Source organism: Rutilus rutilus (assembly GCF_951802725.1).
Source record: "Rutilus rutilus genome assembly, chromosome: 24".
Classification (NCBI taxonomy): Eukaryota; Metazoa; Chordata; class Actinopteri; order Cypriniformes; family Leuciscidae; genus Rutilus; species Rutilus rutilus.
In genome coordinates, this window is record NC_140228.1 from 27,721,941 (window position 1) to 27,747,017 (window position 25,077).

A 25,077-nucleotide genomic window follows, 5' to 3' on the forward strand; every position below is an offset into this window, starting at 1 on the left:
TCTAGAAGAAGAGCTGGACCTGAAGACATCATTATAAAGGAAATTATCATTAAAACATGCTTATTTGCATATAAAATATTAAAGTAAGAATGAAATGAAATTAATCTATTTCATATATGCGTTTTATAGATCTTAATGTGAAGGATTCATCCATATATATTAGGGGTGTGTAACGATATTTGAACCGAACCGAAAAACCGCGATACACCACCCACGATACAAATCGCGATACTCTCATGGCGTACCGAACACGCCCGCCCCGCCCCCTGCTGTCCCGGCTCATTGGACCCATAGACAGTAAAAGAAATGGACACAGCGACCCCATTGGATTCAACGGAGACAAAGTGAAGCCAATTAGAAAATCTTACTTCCTGGGGGTCCAGCGTACTGCGCAGACTCAAACTGAGCTCGACGACGTAGATGTGACGTGAGCAAACCGTCTGTCTTCTAGTAGCTGTGCCAAGATCAATCTGAATCATTACCTTCCGAAACTCGCAGAGACGGAGAGTGTGAGTAGGAGCTGTCCATGATCTTGGAGCAGGAGAAAATTTTTGTAGGTGTTCTGATTAATTACTTTGTCATTTTGCCTCGACGTCCTCCCGATTGCCCGCGAGCTTCTCCTCCTGTCCATACGGTAATCTCTCTACTGTGCGACAGAGAGTTGCGTGGCTGTGACGCAATCGTTAGCCTACTTTTACAAAAACTGCTTCTACAGGGCCATAACGTAAGATACAAGGTAATGGAGCATTTTATACATTGTCGTGTTTCTTTAGAAATAAATAATGGACAAATGGAGTCTTTAAACGCCTCAGATGTAAAGTTATTCGCTGTCAAAGTGACGCCAAAATGAATGGGAGTCAATGGGATGCTAACTGCAGGTGGGGTTCCGTTAGCCAATGGCGGCGTCCGGGGGTACTTCAAAATAATACAAATCCCTGCACCCTTGATTGGACCTCATGTCTTATGTGAACGAATACAGCCTTGTTGCCTAACCACCATTAACCACATTTAATCGCAATAAGCTCAGTGTTTTGTTACTTTCGATAATAAGCAAGGTGCAATCTTTCAAATTCTGTCTATTTGATCACGAAATTAAAACATTAAATGTCGTTTTGGTGCTCTTTGATGTGGCGTGACAGATCACCGTAGGCTACTAGCTCCTCATTTCAAGCGGCAGCGCGGAGCGCGAGTAAACGCGATTCTTTTCCTCAGTTACAGAATAAACATGAATGGACACCTGAAGGTATGTTGAAAGATACAGTATACTTACTGAAAGGCATCATAACTCGTGTAATCGCTCAGTGTTTCAACAGCGGAAATACGTCAATAAAACGCTTAGTTTTTCACATAGCTTTATTTAACAGTTACCTCAGGCAAGTCATTCAGTGTCCACAGCTTGTTGGTTTGCTGAGGAAATGAACTCTTTCACTAAATAAATGCACTATATTAGCCTATATATTATATTTTACTTGACCTGTTAATGACATCTTGATTATTTAATGTAGGCTGTTTAAAATATCTGTCATGAAAATGACAGCAACTGTGTAAATGATTAAATTTCAATAATAAATTAGTGTAAAAACATATGTTAATGTAAAAAAAAAAAAACATTTATAAATATATATATAAAAATGTCATAACTCAATCTTCCAATGAGAACAGAATACTCTCATATGAAGGACATATCATAAAATCTGCCTAAACCCTCCAAAATCAACTGCTTGTTTGAGAGCGACGGCCACATCTCAAAATCCAGTCAACAAATGATGGATTCAACCAGGTTTTTTCTTCTTTTTTTTTCTTTTTTTTTTTTGATAATCTGTTAAACATGGATTTACGTCACAATACAAAAGAAAAGATCAGTCTTACGTTTGATCATGACTTTTAAGCAATGTCTATAGGACACAATACAAGTGGTGTCAACCACTTCAACTTTCTTAAAGTAACGAGAATGGGTAATGCATTACTTTTTAAGTTTATACCTTAATGTCTGAAAGTTATGTTGTTGTTTTTTTTATAAGCAACATGCATTTCTTTTTCATTATTTTCTTGCAAATACAATTAAAATCCTTCCCCTTCCCCATAACATTGTTAGCTTCAGCAGTTCTTTATTATTTGGTTTTATTCTGTTGTATGTTATTTTTTTAAATTGTTTTTGTCAGGTTAATTGCTTTAAAAATGCCTTCAGAAACATGAGCAACTGTCTTTGAAATGAGTGGGAATGCAAACAGCCTTCTTCAGATATGCTGGAGCTCTCTGAATCAGCGTGACACCTTGTCTAAACTGAGAACGAGCAGAGTAATGAAATTGCTCCCATAATAATTAACAAAGCCATCTAGAATGCAAGTGGCGTTTTGTCTACAGCAAAGTACACCACTTCAAAACTAAGCCTATGCTTCTGTTCTGAAAAAGAGATGGTGAGGAAATGCATTACTTTTCCCAAGTTTTTAAATGTGTTTAGTTACTTTTTAGGAGTAACAGTTGTAGCATGTTGCTTTTACACTACGGGGCTGTTGAATGCTTGAATCTGATTGGCTGACTAATATTCTAAGTTGTGCAATTGTTTTCAGGGAAACGCACGGCTGAAGTAGTTCCAGGCAGATCTCGACCGCATTACAGTTCAATGTCACTTCGCCAAATTATTTCAGTTATTTTAAAAGTCCTTGCTTACAACAGCATAGAAACCAGAAACCACAAACTGACCAAGCAAATATATTTAGTAAACAATTGGATAAAAACAACAAATCATTTCCACACACACACGCACAGAAACTTGTTGTCAGCGCTGCTCTGACGGATTTATCAGTAAAATAGTTTAGCATCTTAAAAGCTACACGACATTTCTCAGTAGTGAGGTTTCTCAAAGTGTTGCTGTTAGTAGAGATGCACACTGTTGAGACACACAGACTCAGGTAATTCACACACGCTTAATATCTCTCTCTTTACGACGTTACGACGTTTTGGAATTAGCAACGGAGATTTGGGATTAGATGCGTGAGAAATAAGTCCTACACACAAGAGCGTTTTAAGGACAAAACCCTGACAAATGTCTTGAAATACATCATCTGAACAATGTCTTGAGGTGTGGTAACTGTAGTATAAGCGGAATAATCCGCTTTGCGTCGTGGCCGCATTCCCTCGGGTGTGCATTATTTTCTAATAATTCACCGGCCTGCCATCAATTATTCCTTACTTAAACTTAACCTTCCCCAACACTGCATTCCCAAGAGCCGGAGCGTAATGCTAGATCTCAGAGAGCTGTAAACAGATGCAGGAGATGCCTTTGGCATCATTTCTCTCGGTTAGACCTGTTGTATTCTCGCTCACATTAGTAATTCTGTTTGCTGCCCATTGGACCTTTCTGTGATGCCAGCTCATTTGAGGATGACCTGGCTCTCCATGGATCCACTGGTGCCCACAGCGACTGAACACACTCAGGCGTATGGCACAATGTCCACGCCAACATGGCTCTCTAGAAATAGCATGGGGACAGGAGCAGGAGGGAAAATAAATGTCAGGCCATCTTCTTTTCAATGCCTCTGGAATCATAATCCAGTGGAGTGAACGAGTGTCACGTGTGGATGCATGAGACCCGCACAGAACCAATAGGTTGCCCTATATTTTCATTATTTAGCACATTTTATTATCTATATAGTAATGTTTTAGGGATGCAGGATATATCGGCCATCGGTCGATTTATGTTCATTTTTAATATGATCATTATCAGTCCGATAAGAAGATTTGGCCGGTATTTAAAAACCAATAAATAATGGATTATGTCCTTCAGCTGAGACAATTCAGATGCGCACTGGTCACCATGATGGTTTTGAATTGTTTGAAATATGATTTAGATTATTTATTTTTTTTGGCAAGGAAAGTTGGCCATAGAAGTGTAAAATTAATTAAAAAACTTACACTTGTTCAAACTAGGCTACTTGTTTTTGTAATCAGGCTTTCAAAAATTATATAACATTTAGATTTATTGGCCAATATATCGGTTATCGGCTTTCAAATATAAAGAATTATCGGTTATCGATATCGGCCAAACCTTTCATATCGATGCATCACTATCATTTTTATCTAAGTGTCTGAGATTTGGATGCAAGTTATAGGATGTTGCTGGGCAACTGGTCAAAATAGCCGACACCCAAGCCTCTGGCTTTTTCCCAAAATGTTAATCTTGTGTTCCCAAATTATTTATCACATCCAGGTTTTAATTTTATTGTACTTTTTTTTTTCTACTGTTTGTGAGAAGCCTAAAATCCCAAGCTATTTTACTGCAATTAATAAAGGACCCCTATGTTATGTCGCACAATTGCACCTTAAACTTTGCATATTGAATTGTAATGAGCACAATATATCACAATTAAGACGCCAAGCAGCGTCGCCATCTGTCTATACTGCACATTGAGCTGAGAATTTATGAACAGGGACACGGTAAGTGACAAGGGTTATCATACAGAAAGCCTGATTCTATAGTTCCCTCTGAAATATGTCATGATAGAAGAGTTTGAGCCATGGTGGATTAAGATTTATGACACTGCAGTGTCTCTGCGTTACGAAACGTATCCAAAAGTTGGAGCGCATATGGTGTTTCAACTACTGAAAGCGTCGCACACTAAAACCGTCGCGTCTTACAGCAGTAAAATGGTGTTTAGGTGTGTTTGCTGCAGTGCACTTGCTCTCTCTCTCTCTCTCTCTCTCTCTCTCTCTCTCTCTCTCTCTCTCTCTCTCTCCTTCTATCTCCCTCCCTCTCTCTCAATCTCTCGTTCTCCACTAATTACAGATCGCTTGCCATCCACACTATTCCCGAAGCAGGTGACACTGACTGACGCCTGCAGGAGTGTGTGTGCGTGCCAGGTCATGTGTGAGTGTGTTTGGCAGAGTCTCTGATGGTGCTTGGAGTGGTGTCTTAACGCTGTTCCTCCATCTGAAGGCGAGAGTCCCGTGAATTATGGCTCCAGAGAGGCCTTGCTGTGGCCCGACTCACTCGGTACACAGCCACAGGAAAAGGCTAATTCACATCATCATAGAAACTCTCTCTCTGATACGCTATCCTCGTTTGCTGTTTTCGGAGTTCTTTCCGTAGAGGAGGTGATGTTTATCGTTTGAAGAGCGTCCATGGAGTTCTTGAAGGGATGACGGGATATGGTTTACAGTGAACGTGTCTGAGAGAATGTTGTTTGAAACTTTTTAAGGAATAATCCACCCAAATATGAAAATTAGTGTTCACTGTTAAATAGGGGTGTAACAATATATCGTGTCACAATATATCGCAATACAGAAATGCAATAATATGTATCGTATAGTGATGATATATATTGTGTATAGTTCACCCAAAATGAAAATGACGTTTACAGAGTTTTAGTGTCATTACTATATTAAACTACTATATATAATGTTGAATATAATGTATAATAATTAAATGAGGGGAATATTTGTGGGTCCTGATAATGCTAAATGTCTTATGCTACCAGTAAAAAGTGGCTTACATAGTTTTAAATAAATCTAGTCAGTGAAAGAGTGCAACCCTATTCGTCTAAAATAATACTGTATTTTCAGCTTCAGAATCATCAATATTTTTTATTCTGGTGTCTCTATTGGGTTTCCAACACCAAGTCCAAGCCTATTCATTTTCACCCCCAATGTAACACCAAATTTAGCATTTTAATCAACAGTACATTTGTTGTTAACCTTTTATCATGTCTTGGAGTATCTCAATAATATCGTATTGTGAGTTCAGTATGGTGATATGCCAACAGGGTGATTTACGGTATCTTACCAAGTGCATTATGTTTGATTTGAGATTTCTTCAGAGGTCCTTAAAAAGGGAAGTTAAATCAATTCTTGAGATCCTTAAATTGAGTTCTATCCCACAATTTGACAATGCAGTCTCAGTTTGATCCAGATTCAGATCAATATCACGATGCACATACTAGTTGCCGACACCCGATCAAGTCCTTTGAGTGGCAATGGGGTCATTCACGACGGTCTCGCAACTGATGACCCTTTCAAACTGGACTGGTGTAGGTGCAGGACACATACTGGAAAGAATCCCATGACTGTCTTTATAGGTTACAGGTGTGAAAACAAACAATTAAAGGGATGGTTCGGAGTAAAATCAACCTAGGGTCCTTTGCACCATGACCTCGAGCCAAACACCCCCCAGAAGCCTATTTTTCCCTTAGTCGAACATTATTAAAGTTAGAGCTTATTTAGAGATATCAGCCGGATGTCTTAGTGCAGTCTTAGTGGATCCAAGGCTGTATCTCATAAATTACCCCACTAATAATGCCCAGAATGCCAGTACTTTTACGGGCTTTTCCCTAATCTCTGAAGTGACCTCGACGTCCGGGTTAGCGGTAGCATGAGCCGTCAAGCAAGTGTTATTTAAATAAACTCCTGATGTTCTTACAAACTTTCCAATGCCTTGTTTTATGAGTACAGCACCTATTTGTACTACTGTAGAAGTTTGGTACCATTCTGGGCATTATTAGTGGGGTAATTTACGAGATACAGCCTTGGATCCATTAGCGCCTGCACTAAACCATCCGGCTGATAGGGGTAAACGTACCTATTAAGCTCACCAAAATCTACATTGAGACATTTTTAGTGCACAAGATATTGGTTTTAGTACAAGAAGTTATTTTAAAATAAAATATTAATCTCTCACACTATAATATTTCATTTTATTTTAAATGACAAAAGTATTTCAATTAAGATGTACATCATTAAATATAAAAAGTCTGGCTGTGCTTAATGGGTACGTTTTGTACCCTTTAAGCACACCCCTGTTCCCAATAAGCTCACAACAAGTTTTATTAAAAATTCTTGTTTATTTTAAACAACCTTTTTAAGGAATAATTGAAAAAAGTTTTATTTGAAGGTACAGAGTCAATCACAAAAAAACAGAACACTAAAATAAAGCAACAAGGCATTCAATTTGATCAGGTAGCCTATCCTATTCATAGTGACGTGTCATTCAAACTCATTGCAACATCTAGACTAGTCCACGTTCAGCTATGTAACCCATATTGAAAAATCAAATAACAAAACAAACCAATGTGCTCCTTAAAGGGATACTCCACTTTTTTTGGAAATAGGCTCATTTTACAACTCCCCCAGAGTTAAACAGTTGAGTTTTACCGTTTTCGAATCCATTCAGCTGATCTCCGGGTCTGGCGGTACCACTTTTAGCATAGCTTAGCATAATGAATTGAACCGGACAAGACCATTAGCATCTCTCTCAACAAAATGACCAAAGAGTTTCGATATTTTTCCTATTTAAAACTCGACTCTTCTTTATTTACATCGTGTAATAAGACCGACAGAAAATGTAAAGTTTCAATTTTCTAGGCTGATATGGCTAGGAACTATACTCTCAAAATCACACCTTTTCATTTTCCGTCGGTCTTAGTACACGATGTAACTACAGAAGAGTCAAGTTTTAAATAGGAAAAATATCGAAACTCTTTGGTCATTTTTTTGAGAGAGATGCTAATGGTCTTGTCTGGTTCAATTCATTATGCTAAGCTATGCTAAAAGTGGTACCGCCAGACCCGGAGATCGGCTGAATGGATTCGAAAACGGTAAAACTCAACTGTTTAACTCTGGGGGAGTTGTAAAATGAGCTTATTTCCAAAAAAAGTGGAGTATCCCTTTAACTCTCTGGGTCAGAGCTTTCCTGTCTACTCCAAACTTCTTGGACAGATACGACAGGTTTCTGATGGCTCCTTCTTTGTATGACATGCCTCTTTCATCTTTGGGCATACACTATAGTTTCGTCTAGCTTTTGTCATCTTAAGACTGTGAAAATAAGTTTATTAATCATTTTTTTGAAGATTAACATAGTGACAACCATCAGTTAATATTTAAATTCTGATTATTAAGTATTTACATAGACGTTTAATGTGGGTGAGCTTAAAGGGAGCACACACTGTGCTTAATTGGAGCAAAAACATTTTTTAATTAATAAATATTAAATTAAAATTTAAAGGAAAATATTTAGCTAAATTAATAATCTAGGTAATGTATTAAGTTTATACCAATTTTAATATGAACAACTATTATAGACAATATCTATGAAATTATGCTTTTTCTAATTGATGTCACACTGAAGCTGTGTGATTGTCATAGTAGTGCACCCTTTAAGCTCACCTAACAATAATATGAATTCTTTAAAAATTACAGCAGTTTAAAACCACAGACTATCAATAAAATGTAAAATTATAATATTATGGATTTAAAAGTACAAGCCATTAATTCCTGTGAAGTAATATATTAATGTAGCACACAATCTTATACAGCTAGTAAGCTAGCTATGTTCGTAGCATCTGGGCTATGTTGCTAAAACTATCTTTTAGATCTAACTGTAATTATTTCCCACATCCAGGTTCCAGGTTATAATATGCAAAAGTCTAAACATTAATCTCTTAATTTTGCAATAAGATGATGTACTTCTTCAAAATAAAGACTTAAACATATAAAAAATGCACATTTGAGGGGCTCCTCTTCTGGTGAAAGTTTTCAGACAGCTTTGAAAATAGCCGCCAGACAGTGTGAACACATGGACACACATATCTCAGTGTGCAATGGTCTGATTGGTTTAAAATTACAGGAGGTATATAGTAACAAACACATCAATTGGTTAATACATCAAATAGGATAATACATTGCTGTTTCTTTTTATAATCTGAGCTCCAAGATGGTAGTGTGCTTAATGGGTACTTGAGCTTAATAGGTACGTTTACCCCTATCTCTAAATAAGCTCTAACTTTAATAATGTCCGAACAAGGGAAAAAGGCTTCTGGGGGGTGTTTGGCTCGAGGTCATGGTGCAAAGGACCCTAGGTTGATTTTACTCCGAACCATCCCTTTAATGTTTTACAAGTATTAAATCTATAAAACATAGATTTAATACTTGTAAAACATTAAAGGGATGCTTTATAGTTAATGTATTGCACTCACGTTCATTGAGATACACTAGTATGGAGTAGGGTGTAGGAATGACGACTTCACAGTGAAGTGCACCCGTTGTTTGTCACTAAATTGATTTAATGACCTGTGTCATCAAGTTTATTTAAAGTCTGCTTGGAGACGTTGGCTGTTTACGTGGATAGCTTAACACACAGAAAGCAGTCTTGCACTCTGTCTATTATTTTTTTGATTGATGGCCTATTTACACATGCGTCAGACGGATGTCTTTGGTAGATGCGTCATGGTTCGCTGCATCGTGTGTCACGACTGTTTTTAAGACACTGTGTCAAAGTTAAACTTTTGTTATGCAACACAACAATGTGGGTTTTGAAATGAAGAATCAGAAGAATCCGTGCAGGACAAAGATCTTGAACATATTGAGTGTTTGTTGTAACATGTCTGTTTTAACAGTGGAGAAGATGTTTGTTTTGTGTTTTGATTTTGTTTTGTCAGGCATAAAAGAGTTATAATGTTGGACGAGTGTTTTGTTTCGTTTTGTTTGGTATAAACGTTATACTTGGAAAACATTTTTTTTGTTTTTTTGTTTGGTATAACAGTTATAATGGTGGATGAGTTTTTTGTTTTGGTAGGCATAACAGAGTTATAATGTTGGACGAGTGTTTTGTTTTGTTTAGTTTTGTTTGGTAATCCTAGGAAGAATTTTTTTTTTTTTTTAGTTTTGTTTTGTATAAAAGAGTTATACTGGTGGAGGCGAGTGATTTGATTTATTTTTAAAAGAGTTATGGTGGATGAGTGTTTTGGTTTGTTTTGCTTTCTCTTTTGTTTGGTATAACAGAGTTATAATGGTGGAGGAGAGTGTTTTTGTTTTGTTTTGTATAAAACAGCTTAGAAAGAAATGTCTCTGTGCCCGGGAATGCCTGGTGAGTAGCGGCAAGCTTAAGCGCTAAAAACACATCTTGAGGAGCATTCTGCGTCTAGTAGTTTCATTCTGTTGAGCTCTGCCTCGCTGTTTTTGTCTCTACACTCTTTAACACTGGCTTGTTTGGCAGCAGAACAGTGACATCATCTGAGCAGTGCTGGCTTTATTTCATTCAGTCGATTGAACTACAGCAAAACGTCCAGAAATCAGTTCATTAGGTATTCACCAACATTTCAACCACCAAAAACGTTTCTACTTTTCATTTTTAAACATTCGTTATCGCAAGAACGGTTTAAGTAATTTTGCAATTCAATCACATTCGTTCATCTTCGAAACACAAATTAAGACATTTTTAATGAAATCTTAAGATTTCTGTCCCTCCATTAACAGCTACGCAACTACTGTAGCACTTGATCGCTCCAAAAAGTTCATAAAGAGATCGTAATACTAATCCATATGAATTGAGCGGTCTAGTCCAAATTTTCTGAAGATAATCGATCGCTTTATATGACGAACAGATTGAATTTAGCCTTTTATTCACACATAAACAAGCTCAAGCATAAGAACCAATGAGGTTCATTCTCGTGTTACGCATCACGTTTGAGCTTCAGCAAGAACCAATGAGGTTCATTCTGGTGTTACGCATCACATTTAAGCTTCAGCAAGAACCAATGAGGTTCATTCTGGTGTTACGCATCACGTTTAAGCTTCAGCAAGAACCAATGAGGTTCATTCTCGTTACGCATCACGTTTGAGCTTCAGAAAGAACCAATGAGGTTCATTCTCGTGTTACGCATCACGTTTAAGCTTCAGCAAGAACCAATGAGGTTCATTCTCGTGTTACGCATCACGTTTGAGCTTCAGCAAGAACCAATGAGGTTCATTCTCATGTTACGCATCACGTTTAAGCTTCAGCAAGAACCAATGAGGTTCATTCTCGTTACGCATCACGTTTGAGCTTCAGCAAGAACCAATGAGATTCATTCTCACGCGTCAAGCAGGTTCGGTTGAGCTTCTGTTTATGTTCGCTGATCAATGTTTAAAAAGTGAATAAAAGCCTAAATTAAGTCTGAAAAATGCCATTTTACCTTTTAATTTTCATTCCAGTATGTTTTGGCCAAATTTTACATTTCGGTGTATTTTGTACACGCATATTTCATATTTCAAACTCATCAAACTGGAGTGTGACAAGGTTCTGCATTTCTCGACTTTGCAGCGAAGTTGAAACTTTTCAGCAAAGTCTTTCAGATGAGGGTAAATATTGTATATCTTGCTGCATGCATGCTGAGTTGCTGCAGGTGTATGAATGACCTTTGACTCCTCAGCACACACTGAGCAGCAGATGTGACCTGATAGAAGAACACAAGACTGACTTCATTAACCTCTGTGCTCGCTCACCACGTCTAATTAATACAGACGTTTTAAAAGACTCTTCCATCTTCTCACACGCCCACTCAGACTGTTGCCTTAAGAGAAGGTGATGATACACGGGAAACTTTTTGAGCGATGTTGCCGTCAACGGGCAACCAGATGAGACACAGGGCCATGACCGATCTAAAGTTTCCCTGTCTCACCTTAAAGGAACACGCCACCGTTTTTTGAAATAGGGGTTATTCACCGTCTCCCCTACATTTAGATAGGTGGGCAAACGCATTTTTGTCTCAGTGCATGCATTGTCTTAGTCTGGCAGCGCCGCCGTTAGCTTAGCTTAGCATAATGAATGGAATCCTTTGTTGCCGGATAGCATGTCGTGAGTAAAAGTGATCCAAAAATCCAAAAAACAAAACAAAAACTAATTACTTCTTGTGGCCTGCGTGTTCACAATGAGTATAAATAGCAATGCAGATTAAGACTAGGCGATTTCCTAGGCAGATATTGACTTGGCACTATATTGGGGTGAAGCACAGGCGAAGCACTGCTACTTGGGCGCAGAGACATCACGCAACACCTGAAATCCGCTATCTCTGCACCCATGTAGCAGTGCTTCCCTGTCTCACCTTAATCTAAAATGACCAGTAACTGAGAAGACAAATTTATCCACTACCACCATTTACAGCCTTACTTTTGAAGTTAAAGTATGGGTACTGTGTGAAAATCTAACTTTTTTTGTTTCTGCACAATGCCACATGATTCCAATTAGCCACCACACTAAGATCTGTAATTACTGTGAGTACAAACAAACGCTTGATGGTGGCACTTTTGCCTTCTTTATCTTGGCAAGGAGCGGTGTGTGGGCTGTCTCAGACAGGTTATTAGAGATCTGGGCTTCTTTAGAGATCCAACATTATCAGTGGATCAGGACAAATTCAGGATTTTATATAAATTATGATAATTCTCAGACCCCGGTCATCATTATCGTCTCAGCTCTAATAAAACTTGATTGCCCCGCAGCTGTTGTTGGTACATTTGCATTTCACTAAGGCATTGCACAAACCCTGAAGTCACAAATGGATGAATTTAGCTTTTAAAGCAATAAAGAAAAATAAAAGGCCAAAAACATGACCATCAGTTATATAATGGGACCCAGTCAGCAGCGCTGTAACTACGCTAGCTTTTATTAAGTCGATAATTGTCAAATATTGCTGTTTTTGTGGATAAATATTGAACCAGTAGACACATCTGCTGAATATTTGTATGCCACATTTCTCAGGCTTTATGAGTTGACAATGTGTTTTTCAGCAATGTGTAATACATTTGACAAATTTAAATTTGTATATGAATAAAGTTGGAAAAAGTTAAAAGCAAACCCTTATCAAGTAGAGTGATGCCTCATGTTCTGTTTGGATGTGACAAAAGAATATATATATATATATATTAGTCCTAGAAGTGAAAATATATTAAAATAGTGAAAAACTAATTTACTTGTATAAATATCATTTAAATAATTACAATCCAAAGTTCCCGAATTTTAATAACTGATTCTTCAGGGTTTAGCCTTTCTATTACAATTGAATCTTTTTCCAGTAATTTGTGTTTAGCTATTATTATTATTACTTACAAATAGCAATTGCATGGCAATTTCAACTCTATGAAATATTTTAGACCTTGACATAACCAGAAATGTATATATTTGTTAGGCTATAACAAATTCCCATGACTTTTAAACATTTCATTCCATCCGTGTCTTTTCCAGGTCTACAACTCACACGTTTAAAATTCGCCCTTATATCCAGATTTTCCTAGAATGTAAGTCTTAAATAAAATAAGAAATATGATGACCGGATGATTCTTGATTTTTAGCTGTTTAGCCTGTTTTAAAGTTTGTTTTGTCTTGTTTGAATAATAGTAAGCTATCTTGGGGGAAGTTTGCTGAGGCCCTAGTGAGTCCCGCTAACCTGGTTGAGAATCACTGCTCTACATGGTATTCAATGGCATTTCACATATTCAGTGGCATTTACAACCTGTTCTATTTATTTATTTATTTATTTATTTATTTCCCTCATTCTACTACGGGTTTTAAATGAGAAACATCGGAAATGTGCATTGTCAATCTATTTTTCTTGAGGAATATTCACTTATTTTTCTTGAAAGTTTTTTAGGAAGCATCTTCCATAATAGAGCTGATCTTTTGGGATATTAAACTGGTAGAGTAGCACAGCTATAGATCTGTGGTTTAGTCTGGCAGCATTGGCCGGGTGAGTGTGGAAGAGACTTGATATAAGAGCACCAATGAGCCATCTTATATTCTCCATTTAACAGTGAGAAGGGATTTAGAAACCAAATTGTTTTATTTAAGAGGCCGCATAATGCACTTTTACAAAGTCTTGGTTTTGTTTTTGGGCTCTACTAGAACAGGCTTTCATGCTTGAATGATCAAAAAACACATTATTTTTTCACATTATTATTGCAGCTCCTCTCTTCACTGTCTATGAAGCTCCTCCTTCTGAAAAGCTCACTGTGCTCTTATTGGTCGGCTAGAGCAGTGTGTTGTGATTGGTCGACTGAAAATGTCCCGCCCCTTACTAGGGCTGCACAATATGAGGAAAAGCTGCGATGTGCGATATCATTGTTTAATATTGCGATGACGATATGACTTGCGATAAATATTCAAATGTGAATGTTAGCTATACTGCTCCCATGTCTTATGTCTAACCTAAACATTGAATAGCCTATTCCCACTGAATAAAGAAATCAAATAGATAATTTTTGACATGCTTTTATTGAAGAAATTACACATAAATGAGGCATTATAACTATAAGAAATTAACGTTCAATTTCCCATGCTCCTTTTAAAATATTTTCTTGTAAACTCAACAAAAACGTCTCTCTTTGAATAAAACAAATGTGGGGAAAATAACTTTTATACTCAAATAAATAAATAGAAATAAAAATGGCCATTTAAAATAACTGTAATGGGTCATATTTATTCAGCGATCGGCGGTAAAAGGTCATCTGTACGGCATATCATTGTGTACGGAACATGGTTAGTCTACGTTACCTGTGTTTGTAATGCGTCATCTCTCCTAAATCCAAAATAATTCCATATAGCTGAAGTGCTGTTCTTTTTCACCACAAGGTCTTCGTCAGCCACCACATTTTCCTCACTCTTCTCTCCTTCCTCCGCCATCGTATTTGCTAACGGCACAGTGTCGCAACTAAATTGAGACCTCACAAATCAATCTGAGCGTAGCTGACACTTCCAGGGGCTTCACCTGATTGGCCAAATAGCATGAATACACCAACCATGTCTTCAGGGCTAAACGTGATAGGTTCAAACTGCTTTCCCTTATTCATCGTGTCAGGCTGTCTGTTGCGATGTGTTCATCGCGCGAGTTCATATCGCGATGACGATGAAAATTCGATGTATCGTTCAGCCCTACCCCTTACCATAACCGCCAGTTTCAACACACTACTAACTAACTCAACAGGCCCCGCCCCCTTTATTCTGCGTATTAATTATTTAAATGAGGAATATTGTGACGTGTTCGTTCCCGGAAGAAACTCAAGACTACAATGGAGGGGTTTCAGGGAGTTCAGAAACAGTGACACTGATATAGAGAATAACTCCCACTGGAGGGACTTTGTAACCTGCATTTTCAGACCTGGTATTTTCTTGCTCACTGAGTGGTGTAAAAACTGAGGTGTTAACTGGAGCAGCATCTTGAACGCTGCTGTACTGCAATGACACTGCATTGCAACTCACTCTCTTTGTACTTGCGACTTCTCATAACACTCTTAGTCCTGACAGAATGCATGTGTTCCTGAGAGACTCACGGAGTGACAATGCCTCTATTTTGTGCCGCTCGCTGGATCGAGAGAAAAAGAGTGATCAGATGAAAGGAAAAAATGAGTCTTTCGGCCTCATGAAATATTGTTTGGTCAAAGCAAATATGAAGAACTGTTAGTGTGGGATAAATACAGCCCTGTGTCTTCAGAAAATCCAGCACTCGAGCCAAACCTGCAGACACTAAATGCTCTGCAGAGAGAGAGAGAGGGATGGGGAGAGCGACTGAGAGGATGAACAGAATATGACTTAATAGAGAGGTCGAACAAAGGACAAGAAAGAGGAAAGTAAAATGAACCGTGTTCGTGCCATTTCTTGGATGTGTTCCCTGGGAATAGCATAGTTCATTGAATGTACCAGTTACCTTAGAATACCACTGTAATGCAGTGTTTTATAGACGTGAAATAAGGAAATTGCATGGTTCTTTCAATATGTGCCATAGTCTGACCATGGTTTTCTGTGAACTACCTTGGTCTGCCATGGTAATACCATGTTGTTGTTGTTTTTTATATGTACTAGGGTGGTCCTTATCAAGTCCAATTTTTTTTTTTTTTTTGCAAAATGTTAGTGTCTTAACCTCTTAAACTGTTCCTTTTAACTTCAAAATTGGAAATATGCAAAAATGTTGACAAAAAAAATGATATTTAGAGGTAGCTCAATCATGTGGAAGATTGCCTATGTTAAGCTGTGCGGCGTTATTGTGATATGCAAGTAATATTAAAAGTTGCTGCAAATGAACTACATTTTATTACACTGACATGACAACAATGACAACAATCTCAAAAAAAGCACAACGTTTTCAACAATCCCTCATTTCTGATGCTCAGCAGCCAGTGTTGACTTTCTGCAGTCTGGATAGATCCGTCGGTGATCTTCCACCACATGAAGGAGAAACTGCAGTTGTTCTTCAGAGTGTGTGAGATAGCCACTGTATTCTTGAATCAGAGCCACTCCTCTCTCGGCGTGATCATTGACTACTTTCATTGCATGTATGGTTGCCTGTGCCTCCTGATAATCTGCTTGATTCGGCCAAAGTTCCGGGTCAATTTCAAGGAACGTAATGTCATTTTTTTAACCAAAAATGTGCTCTAAACCCAAACAATAACCAAGGTGATCATCAACAGAAATATGTATTGATTCCACCAGGAAAGGTAAATCTGCTAAACCGGGTCATGGATGGATTCATTTGGATTTAGTTTCTACAATAAGTAAACTGAGATATGCATCTAAAATACATATTTAGGAATATATGGAGCATATGGAATATGTGGAATTTTGCTAGCCAGGTACAATACCAATTCAGATGATCCTTTTTTAACGAAAATCATCAAAATCTCATAAAGTTTAAAGCTATTGAGCTACCAGTAATTATTATGTTACTGCCATACAAATTGGCATGCTGTATTTTCTTATGTAAAGGAACAATTTAAAGTAGGGATGCACCGAAATGAAAATTCTTGGCCAAAACCGAAAAAGAGGAAACCAAGGCCGAAAACCGAAACACCGAAAGAAATTATGCCAATTATTGTTAGTACCATTGCATTTATGGCTATGACTGTGTACTAAGTTTACTAAAATCAAGGCATTGCAATTGCATAAATTAATATTAAAGTTTCAAAGAATAAATCCATTAAAATTTTATGCAAATATTTATTTAGCATTTGCAAAGTATAAAATTAAATGTTTAACTTGACCCCACTCATGTGTACATTAAATAATAATGTAAAAGCCTATACTGGCCTGGAGAAAGGTTTAAAAATGAAATGTTCTCTCATAAAAACAAAGTGCATTTAGGTCAATACTGCCATATCCCAAAATAATATCTGCAGTTATATGCTCATGGACGTGAGTTGCAAAAACCATAAACAGCTCAGGTAAACCTCTGAGAAATGACGGCTGCTCTGCACACACACGCAAAGGTCTCTCGCTCCCTCTCTCTGCCGCGCGCGCTACGTATGCGCGCTCATGCTCGCTCGCGATTCCGGGAGATTTAAACTAATTTGCGGGCATTAGGGAGCCGGTATCAATACGCGGGAGACTCCCGGAACTTCCGGAAGACTTGGGATGTCTGTGTTTTGAAAATCGCTGTCCGTGGGTCACTCTTAGATATATTTAAATACGTCCACACCGCAGATATGTAATGTTGCTTCAGACAAGCACGTGCAGGTCGCGGTGTCTGCTGTTTGCGTCATCACAACATTTCGGCCGTATTGTTTCGGTGATAAAAGTCTTTCGGCCGAAAACCGAAAATGCACTTTTGGGCCATTTTCGGCCGAAAATTTTCGGTGGCCGAATATTCGGTGCATCCCTAATTTAAAGGGTTAAGAGCATGACAATTGGAGACTTTAAAAATAAGGACCACCCTAATATGTACTTCAGTGTACTTCCATGGTACTGCCATGATACATGTCCAAAAAAACATGATAGTACCATGGTACTGTTTTTTTAAGTGAATATATCCCTTACATAAAAGTCCTGTGGTTGCACTGTGTACTTTGAAATATACCATAGTACTAAAGTTCACGTACCATTTTTTTATGTCCAAAATACCCTTGTAATACAGTGATACCATGTACAAAAAGCATGGTACATAGTGATGCTGTGGTATTCTGTGAAATTTCATAGGGAATCATGGCAATACCATGTGTTTAGAAATGTACAATACAAAAGCATGATTCTTCATATATCATAGTTGAACTGGTAAAGCCATGGTTTAGGATGTACCATGGTTTTCTTAGAATTGGTTAAAACATTGTAATGCCACAGTACTTACATTTTGTATATATACAATGGAAATAGCATGTGCCATTAGTTGGTTTTCTTTTAATTACTTTAGAGTACCGTGAAATTACCTTATTTAATTTTGAACCTATATCATGGGAATAGCAAATGCCATAGTTGTACCATCATGGTATTCTTTAAAGTGCCTTGAATACATTTTATAGATGTATTTTGCAGCATTGCACCATGTAAATATATGGTACATGAATGCAGTAATCATCCAGTGCTTTATTGTAAGGGTACAAGCAATAGAAAGGGGACAGAGATTGTCAGGGAAAACAAAACAAAAATGAGCAAATCAAAGGGGGGCAATGAGGACAGGACCACCCTTAGTTCAATTACACTCCTCTCCACATAAATCACGTCCACACCTCGGATTGAGCACGCTCTGCGATGGATATTTTAATGTGCGGTGTGCTGGCAGCAAAGACAATGAGATGAGCATCTGTTTGTCTGTCTCTCCATTTGTGAGGGCTTGAGCTTCTCACCTGATCTGTCGTCACTCTCTCACGGGGCCTCGCTTTCTATGTCACAAGTTAGAACAGGCACTGGCATCTCACAAGGGGTTTCTGAGGTTAAGTCCACTGTGCACAAGCTCATCTGACATCCCAGTAATGTTATCTAACTCTCATACTGCTCGACAGAAGCCCAGTGAGCCTGAGAATATCCACTGCACGTACAACAGCCTTTATTACCAGAGCGAGACCGAGACTCTGCAGCAGCAGCCGTCAAATGACTTCAGAGTTCGTATTCGCTCTTAAAGGGTTAGTTCACCCAAAAGAGATCATAAAACTAATCCAAATGAATTGAGCGGTTTAGTCCAAATTTTCTGAAGAGACACTATCACTTTATGTGATGAACAGATTCAGTTTGGGCTTTTATTCACATATAAACATTGATCAGCGAACATAAACAGAAGCTCAACCGAACCTGCTTGACGCACGAGAATGAACCTCACTGGTTCTTGCTGAAGCCCAAACGATTTACTAAACGGCAAATTAGCATGAGAGCGCAATCCCATAAAAGCGCAGATGGGAGTGGAAAGTTCTGCTCGTGATCGACTGACGACACGCACATTAAAGACAACCGACACAGCCGGATCATTTCCATAATCACCAGCACAATCCACCAAGAGCTGCGCAAATTAGCGTCTGGTTTAAGACATGCTATTTTGGGTGGTAAATAATAGCGCAAACACCAGTAAATTGACTAGCGCAAACCTTAGTTAATCACCTTGCGTGATTCATTTAAATACTTTCCTCCCATACATTTTGTGTCTGAAAGGGAAACTCCTACAAATGCATATGCAACAAGGTCAGCCGCTAAAATAACCCTGTCCTCGCCTTTTCAGCGCTAATATTACATGCGTGTCTTTAGTAAATCCTGACAGCAGGTTTTTTTTTTTTACCAGGTTTACACTGGCGACAGCTGTTAGTAACTCTGGCCCTTAGTCCTTCACTCAGAATATTCACAAAAATCTAACCTTTAATTAAAGTCAAATAGAAATATATGTATTCCACAATAATTGGCACCCCTTCATTTAATACTTTGTGCAACCTCCCTTATATATATATATATATATATATATATATATATTAAACAAACAATTCAGAACCTCAAGGATACTAAAACAACTCTGAGTTGACCAATTATTTCCCTTCCCTTTAGCATGGCTGATAATTAAGTTTGAAACAGGAAGAGGAATAAAGACTTCACAGAACTAAAGTGTTTCTCTGTTTTCTCACAGACTCATGGACCAGCTACTATGAGGTTATTCAGCAGTTCCCGGACTCTCCTCCCTCTCCTCAAACACATTGTCCGTCACTGTCCCGCTGACTGCCAATGGACCAGAGCCCTCGCCCCGTCCTGCAAACTCCACTCCTGCAGGGTCCTGTCGACGGACGCCTCCGCTCCTCAGACACGCGTTACTGAAAACTCAGTAGAAGTTTTCAGCCATGTCTACCCACGAGATGACATGACCAATGTGACGGCTAAAATCTTGTCTAAAGTTGGCTGTCAGCTTCACAACCGGCCCCACCACCCCTTGTGGCTTATTAAAGAGCGCATCAAAGACCATTTCTACCGCTCTTACATCGGTCGCACCGGAAACCCACTCTTTTCTGTACATGACAATCTCAGGCCAGTGGTGACAGTGGAGCAGAACTTCGATAGCCTGCTCATTCCTCCAGATCATCCCAGTCGGAAAAAAGGAGACAATTACTACCTGAACCGCACACACATGTTGCGAGCCCACACCTCCGCCCACCAGAAGGAGCTGGTGCGTTCGGGACTGGACTGCTTTCTGATGGCTGGAGATGTGTACAGACGAGATGAGATCGACTCCAGACACTATCCTGTCTTCCACCAGATGGAGGGAGTGCGGCTTTTCTCCAACCATGAGGTCAGAATAGTGTCCGTTATGGAGGACAGGAGTGCCAAAAAAAAAAAAAAAGTCAACTAATTAAAAAATTTGGGATATTTAGAGTTAGCATGAAATGGAAATCTAGTTTCTAAATGCATCTTATTGAGAGCGATTCATCAGAGCATATGTAAAAAAAATAAAAAAATATTCAAAATATCATAACTGGGTCTTCCGGTGAAATGATTGACTGTCAGTGAAATCTTGCATTTGATTGTAAGAAAGGGGTGGGGTTTAAGCGGACTAAATGATTGGAGAAGTCTGGCTTACATCACTTTCGATCTGCTTCCATCCAATGAACAACCAATGCACTGAGCCAAGCTCCCGTCCTACATTTCTTCTTTCTCTATAATCCGTTTCACATGGACATACGCCATAATATGGAAGAAAAGATGTTTAAATTAAAATATTCAATACTATTGTAAATAAAAGAAAAAAGACAAAACAATTATAAAGTAAGTATACATTAATTGCATTTATAAATATTATAACAAAATAACTATAAAACATTAAAATAATAATATTAATAATACTACTACCATTTCATCCCGACTTCAAAATAATTGAAACGTTTACATAAAAATGTTCAATACTTTTGTAAATAAAACAGTAAAAGTGTATCAAATGATAAATTATACATATTAATGATATTCATAAGTATTATAATCAGGGCTTGACATTAACACCCACCAACCCACCAAATGCGGGTGAATTTCAGTAGTGGCGTGTAACACAGTCCCCTCAAAAATATAGATTTTTCGATACATATCGATGCTGAAATATCTGAAATGCTTCCAATACTCATTTTCCGCTGAATAGATACTTCTCTCCGCCAGCGAGTGACACACAAACCCGCCTCGTCTCTCTCACTCGTTTCATTTGCTCCACATGAATATTATTGCTGTTACAGGGCTTGGGATTGCACATATTGAATAACCCAAAGTGTGTGCACATAAAGCCGTCTCTCAGTACTATATTGAGTTGAATTGCTTATTGCACTTAAACAGTCAAATACACACAATATAATGTCAAAAGGCGAGTTTTCATGTAAACACAGTCAGTTACGTTTTAAGTGAACATAAACAGTTGAGAAAGAAAATGCATGTGTGACAGTATGATGGATCTGTGCGTCAGGTCTTAAAGTGACAGCAGCCTAATAAACCTGCTGCAAAATTATGAGATAATATTAAAAGTGTCTATTTGGCAGATTTTCCCCATGGTATCGATGTCAAAATTCTGGCTAGTACTTTGGAAATCCACTAGCCACAGTGGCTGGTGAGCAAAAAAGTTGATGTCAAGCCCTTATTATTATAATGAAATAACTATGATACTAATAAAACATTAATATAATAATATTCATAAATATTACTACTAGCCAGTCGAGTTAAAAAATATAATTGTATGTTAAGACATGAATTGAATTCAGCGAATTGAAACAAATATGTATTTGTCAATTTGAAGATTTATGTATGCGTGTATTTTATTTATTTATTGTATAAATTATCAGTGCATTGATAATGAATGCACTGATAATTAAAATGGTTTAATTTCTGAGCAGAACTGGAACAGAATTGCAAAAATGATTCCCCGTGTCAATCAGTCACGTGATTGGTTGAGCCGCTGTTGCTTGGTGCGTTTCCCGAAGCCAACTATGGTCGCCAGTTCCATCGTTACCAACACAATTCAACTGAACTTGCGACCGTAGTTGGTTAACGATCCTTTTGGGAAACGCACCCCAGTTGGGGATGATCAGAGAAACAGAGCGATGTTTTGAAAGCACCCACAGTGTTCACTTTCTGTCAAGGTAAACTAAAATGTCTGACTCCCAGCTGTCTCTCTTAAACTGTTATAGAAGAAAGTATTTAAACATTTTAAAATTACAAACTTGATCTTTCAAAGCTTTTCCAGAAGCCCTTGCCTCTCCGTGTAGAAAAAGCTGTTTATTTAAAGCATCCAGACTGTAATAAATAGGTTGTTTGAGGACAGGTGTCAGAGGAGTCATGATGAAACCTTAACGTAATCTTTCTGGATACGCACACTTGTTTTCACCCTTCCTCTCTCTATCAGCTGTTTGCTCGAGTGGAGAATGGTGAAGACCTGTGTTTGTTTGAGAGCGCTGGCCGCCGCACGCCTCAGAAACAGCAAACACACACGCTGGAGGCCGTCAAACTTGTGGAGTTCGATCTGAAACAGGCACTCACGCGCCTCATGCGACACCTTTTTGGGGAAGGTAGGAATGCTGTGATGTTCTCGCTTTATTTTCCCTCGCGCTCTCTCTGTCCAGCTCTCCTCCATCTGTCTGTCTCTGTCTTGCAGATTTGGAGATCCGCTGGGTGGACTGCTACTTTCCTTTCACACACCCCTCCTTCGAGATGGAGGTGCGCTTCCAGGGCGACTGGTTGGAGGTGCTGGGATGTGGGGTGATGGAGCAGGAACTGGTCCGCTCAGGTTCGGAAACACACCCAACACTCACTCACACTTTAAACAAGCTAGAGCCATTTTCAGTTAGAACTGCTGATTTGAGGTGACTAAAGCCCTATCCGGACGGGATTCGTTTTACAAGGGTCGATGGAGTGATGTAATTTTACCACAGGACGTCTGTAATATTAATGGCCAATTCGCACAGGATAAGATATCTCAGTAAAACTAGCAGAAGTGGGAGAGTAACTCGATTTGCACTCTCCTGTCGTCATGTGTGTATTACGTTGTTTCCTGATATCACGTGCGCAAACACATACTTCACACAACTTCAGATTGGATTGTGTTTGGTAATAGGCATTTACCTAATGCTAAAAGTGCAAATTATATCTGATTCTGTTCTTTTCTCTGACACATGTTGGGTGTGGAAGGTTACTAATGTGATTGCTTTAAAGGTGAACTAAGTAACTTTTTTACCTTAACTGAACAGCTTCGGAGTCATTGGAATGGTTATATGACTTATTTCGGGTTGAATGGTGGTCGTTTCGCACCCCCTGGTGCCCGTGAGCGGAAAATACGCACTTGCAACTTTGGGGCGGCGGGCCACCGGCCGCCGGGTCAGGAAGTCTCGCGTGATATCAGGTCTCGCGATGTAAACAATTGCTTTACGGCCAAAATAAATCTGCTAAAATACTGTCATTATTGCGCTCCCTCACGCTGTCCGAACCTGAATGAAGAAGACGTTTTAAAGAATATCCCATCTGCTTTGATGTCGTTGATCTGCTAGCCTCTGGTGTCTGAGAATCGCCAACGAGTTTTTACTACAGTGTTGTCAAATATCTATTCCGAAGCTGTGGGGGGAGCTCTAGAGAGAAACCTGCGAGCAAAAAGCGAGAATACAGCGAAGAAATCCCGAAGTTACTGAATGCAGCTTTAAATGTAAATTAAATTAATGCTTTTTCAATTACTGAATTCATTGAAATAAAATGAATTCTTTGATTTGAATATTTTTTTGGCAATGCCAAAATTGACTGACAAAATTATGTAGGTCTTAAATTTCAATCTTTATGGTCTTAAAATGTCTTAAAAAGGTCTTAAATTTGACTTACTGAAACCTGCTACTGTAATATAGGCTTGTATTGGGTTTGTTCATCTCATGTCTGAATGATGTCCATTTAAATCCACAAAAGTCACCAGAATCTATCATTTAAGGGACTATTTATCAAAATGTTATCCTAGGGGAGCACACCCCTGGATCCCGCTTGAGAATTATGTTGATCAGGGCATATATCTTGGCTTAGAGCTTACCTCCCAGGGAAAAAAGTTCAGGCTCAGGATTTTGTTCTACTATCACCCCTGTACAGCAACCACCAATGAGAGTACAGATAGGGGAGTTCAGACATGATTCGTCTTGTGATAACGTTTAATACAGCAATTGTGTAGAAATGACCGATCTCAAACAACAGTACAGCCGGTGATTTAATTGCTGTCGGTGTAACTGTGCCGTCAGGCTTCATCCTGAGTCAAGTGAAACCGCTCAGATTACTGATCCCAAACTCGAGCACTTGGGCCTGCGCTGTGATAGTGTATACTGCGCAACGCTAGACATGCTACCGTATTGATAGATATTTTTGCAGGGTTGTCTGTAGGCAAAACTGTTTTAAAGGGATAGTTCACTTTGAAATAAAATTTTGGTATGTTTTAGCTTACCTCAAGGCAGGGAACTACACTGCGACCAAAATGGTCGCATATGCGACCTTTTGAAATGCCATTGCGACCAAAATTTTTAATGAGTCGCAAATGTATCACTGATTATTTTTGTACCTATGTTTTAGGCAATATGCTATGAATTACTATGAGCATTTATTAAAACAGAAATGTGTATTTTAAGAATACGTTTTATAACGTGCTCTGAGCATTCAACACATCAGTTGGCTTCAGCCCCGCGACCGTTACTTAGATTAAAACATACCATTGTATCTGCGCGACTCGCGAGCTCTCTCTCTCTCACAAATACGGACGCGCGCGCGCACACAGAGAGAGAAGATAATTGTAAAATGAAAATTGACGGGCTATAGTTTAAATTTTGTTCTTGCTTGTTTGTTTTTCCTGTCAAAATGTCGGAAAGCATATTGTATTATCCATCCGTGTTTTTAAAATTCGTTAAATGACGGACGTTTTACAACACAGCCCTCGTTATATGTCGGATTCGTCAAACTTAGCCTACTTGATATTATTTTTAGAATACGTGATTCGTTACGCTATTATTGGACTCCTGTCTAAAGGTTAGTGTAGTTCCCTGCCTCAAGGGCATCCAAGATGTAGGTGTCTTTTTTTCCGCAGTAGTTTCAATTTTGATATTTTTAGGTCAAACCGTTCT

At 38.5% G+C, this 25,077-nt stretch overlaps 1 protein-coding gene across 2 annotated transcripts in view; it reads left to right on the forward strand.

The window, feature by feature from the left end:
• fars2 (phenylalanyl-tRNA synthetase 2, mitochondrial) overlaps window positions 1-25,077 on the forward strand; it is a 148,976-nt gene that overhangs the window by 36,720 nt on the left and 87,179 nt on the right. For both annotated transcript variants that reach the window (XM_084398778.1, XM_084398777.1), the window contains 3 exons: window positions 19,608-20,261; window positions 22,347-22,509; window positions 22,596-22,727. In XM_084398778.1, the coding sequence (XP_084254904.1) occupies window positions 19,626-20,261; window positions 22,347-22,509; window positions 22,596-22,727 (931 nt within the window). In that variant the 5' untranslated portion in view covers window positions 19,608-19,625. The remainder of the gene's footprint in view (window positions 1-19,607; window positions 20,262-22,346; window positions 22,510-22,595; window positions 22,728-25,077) is intronic.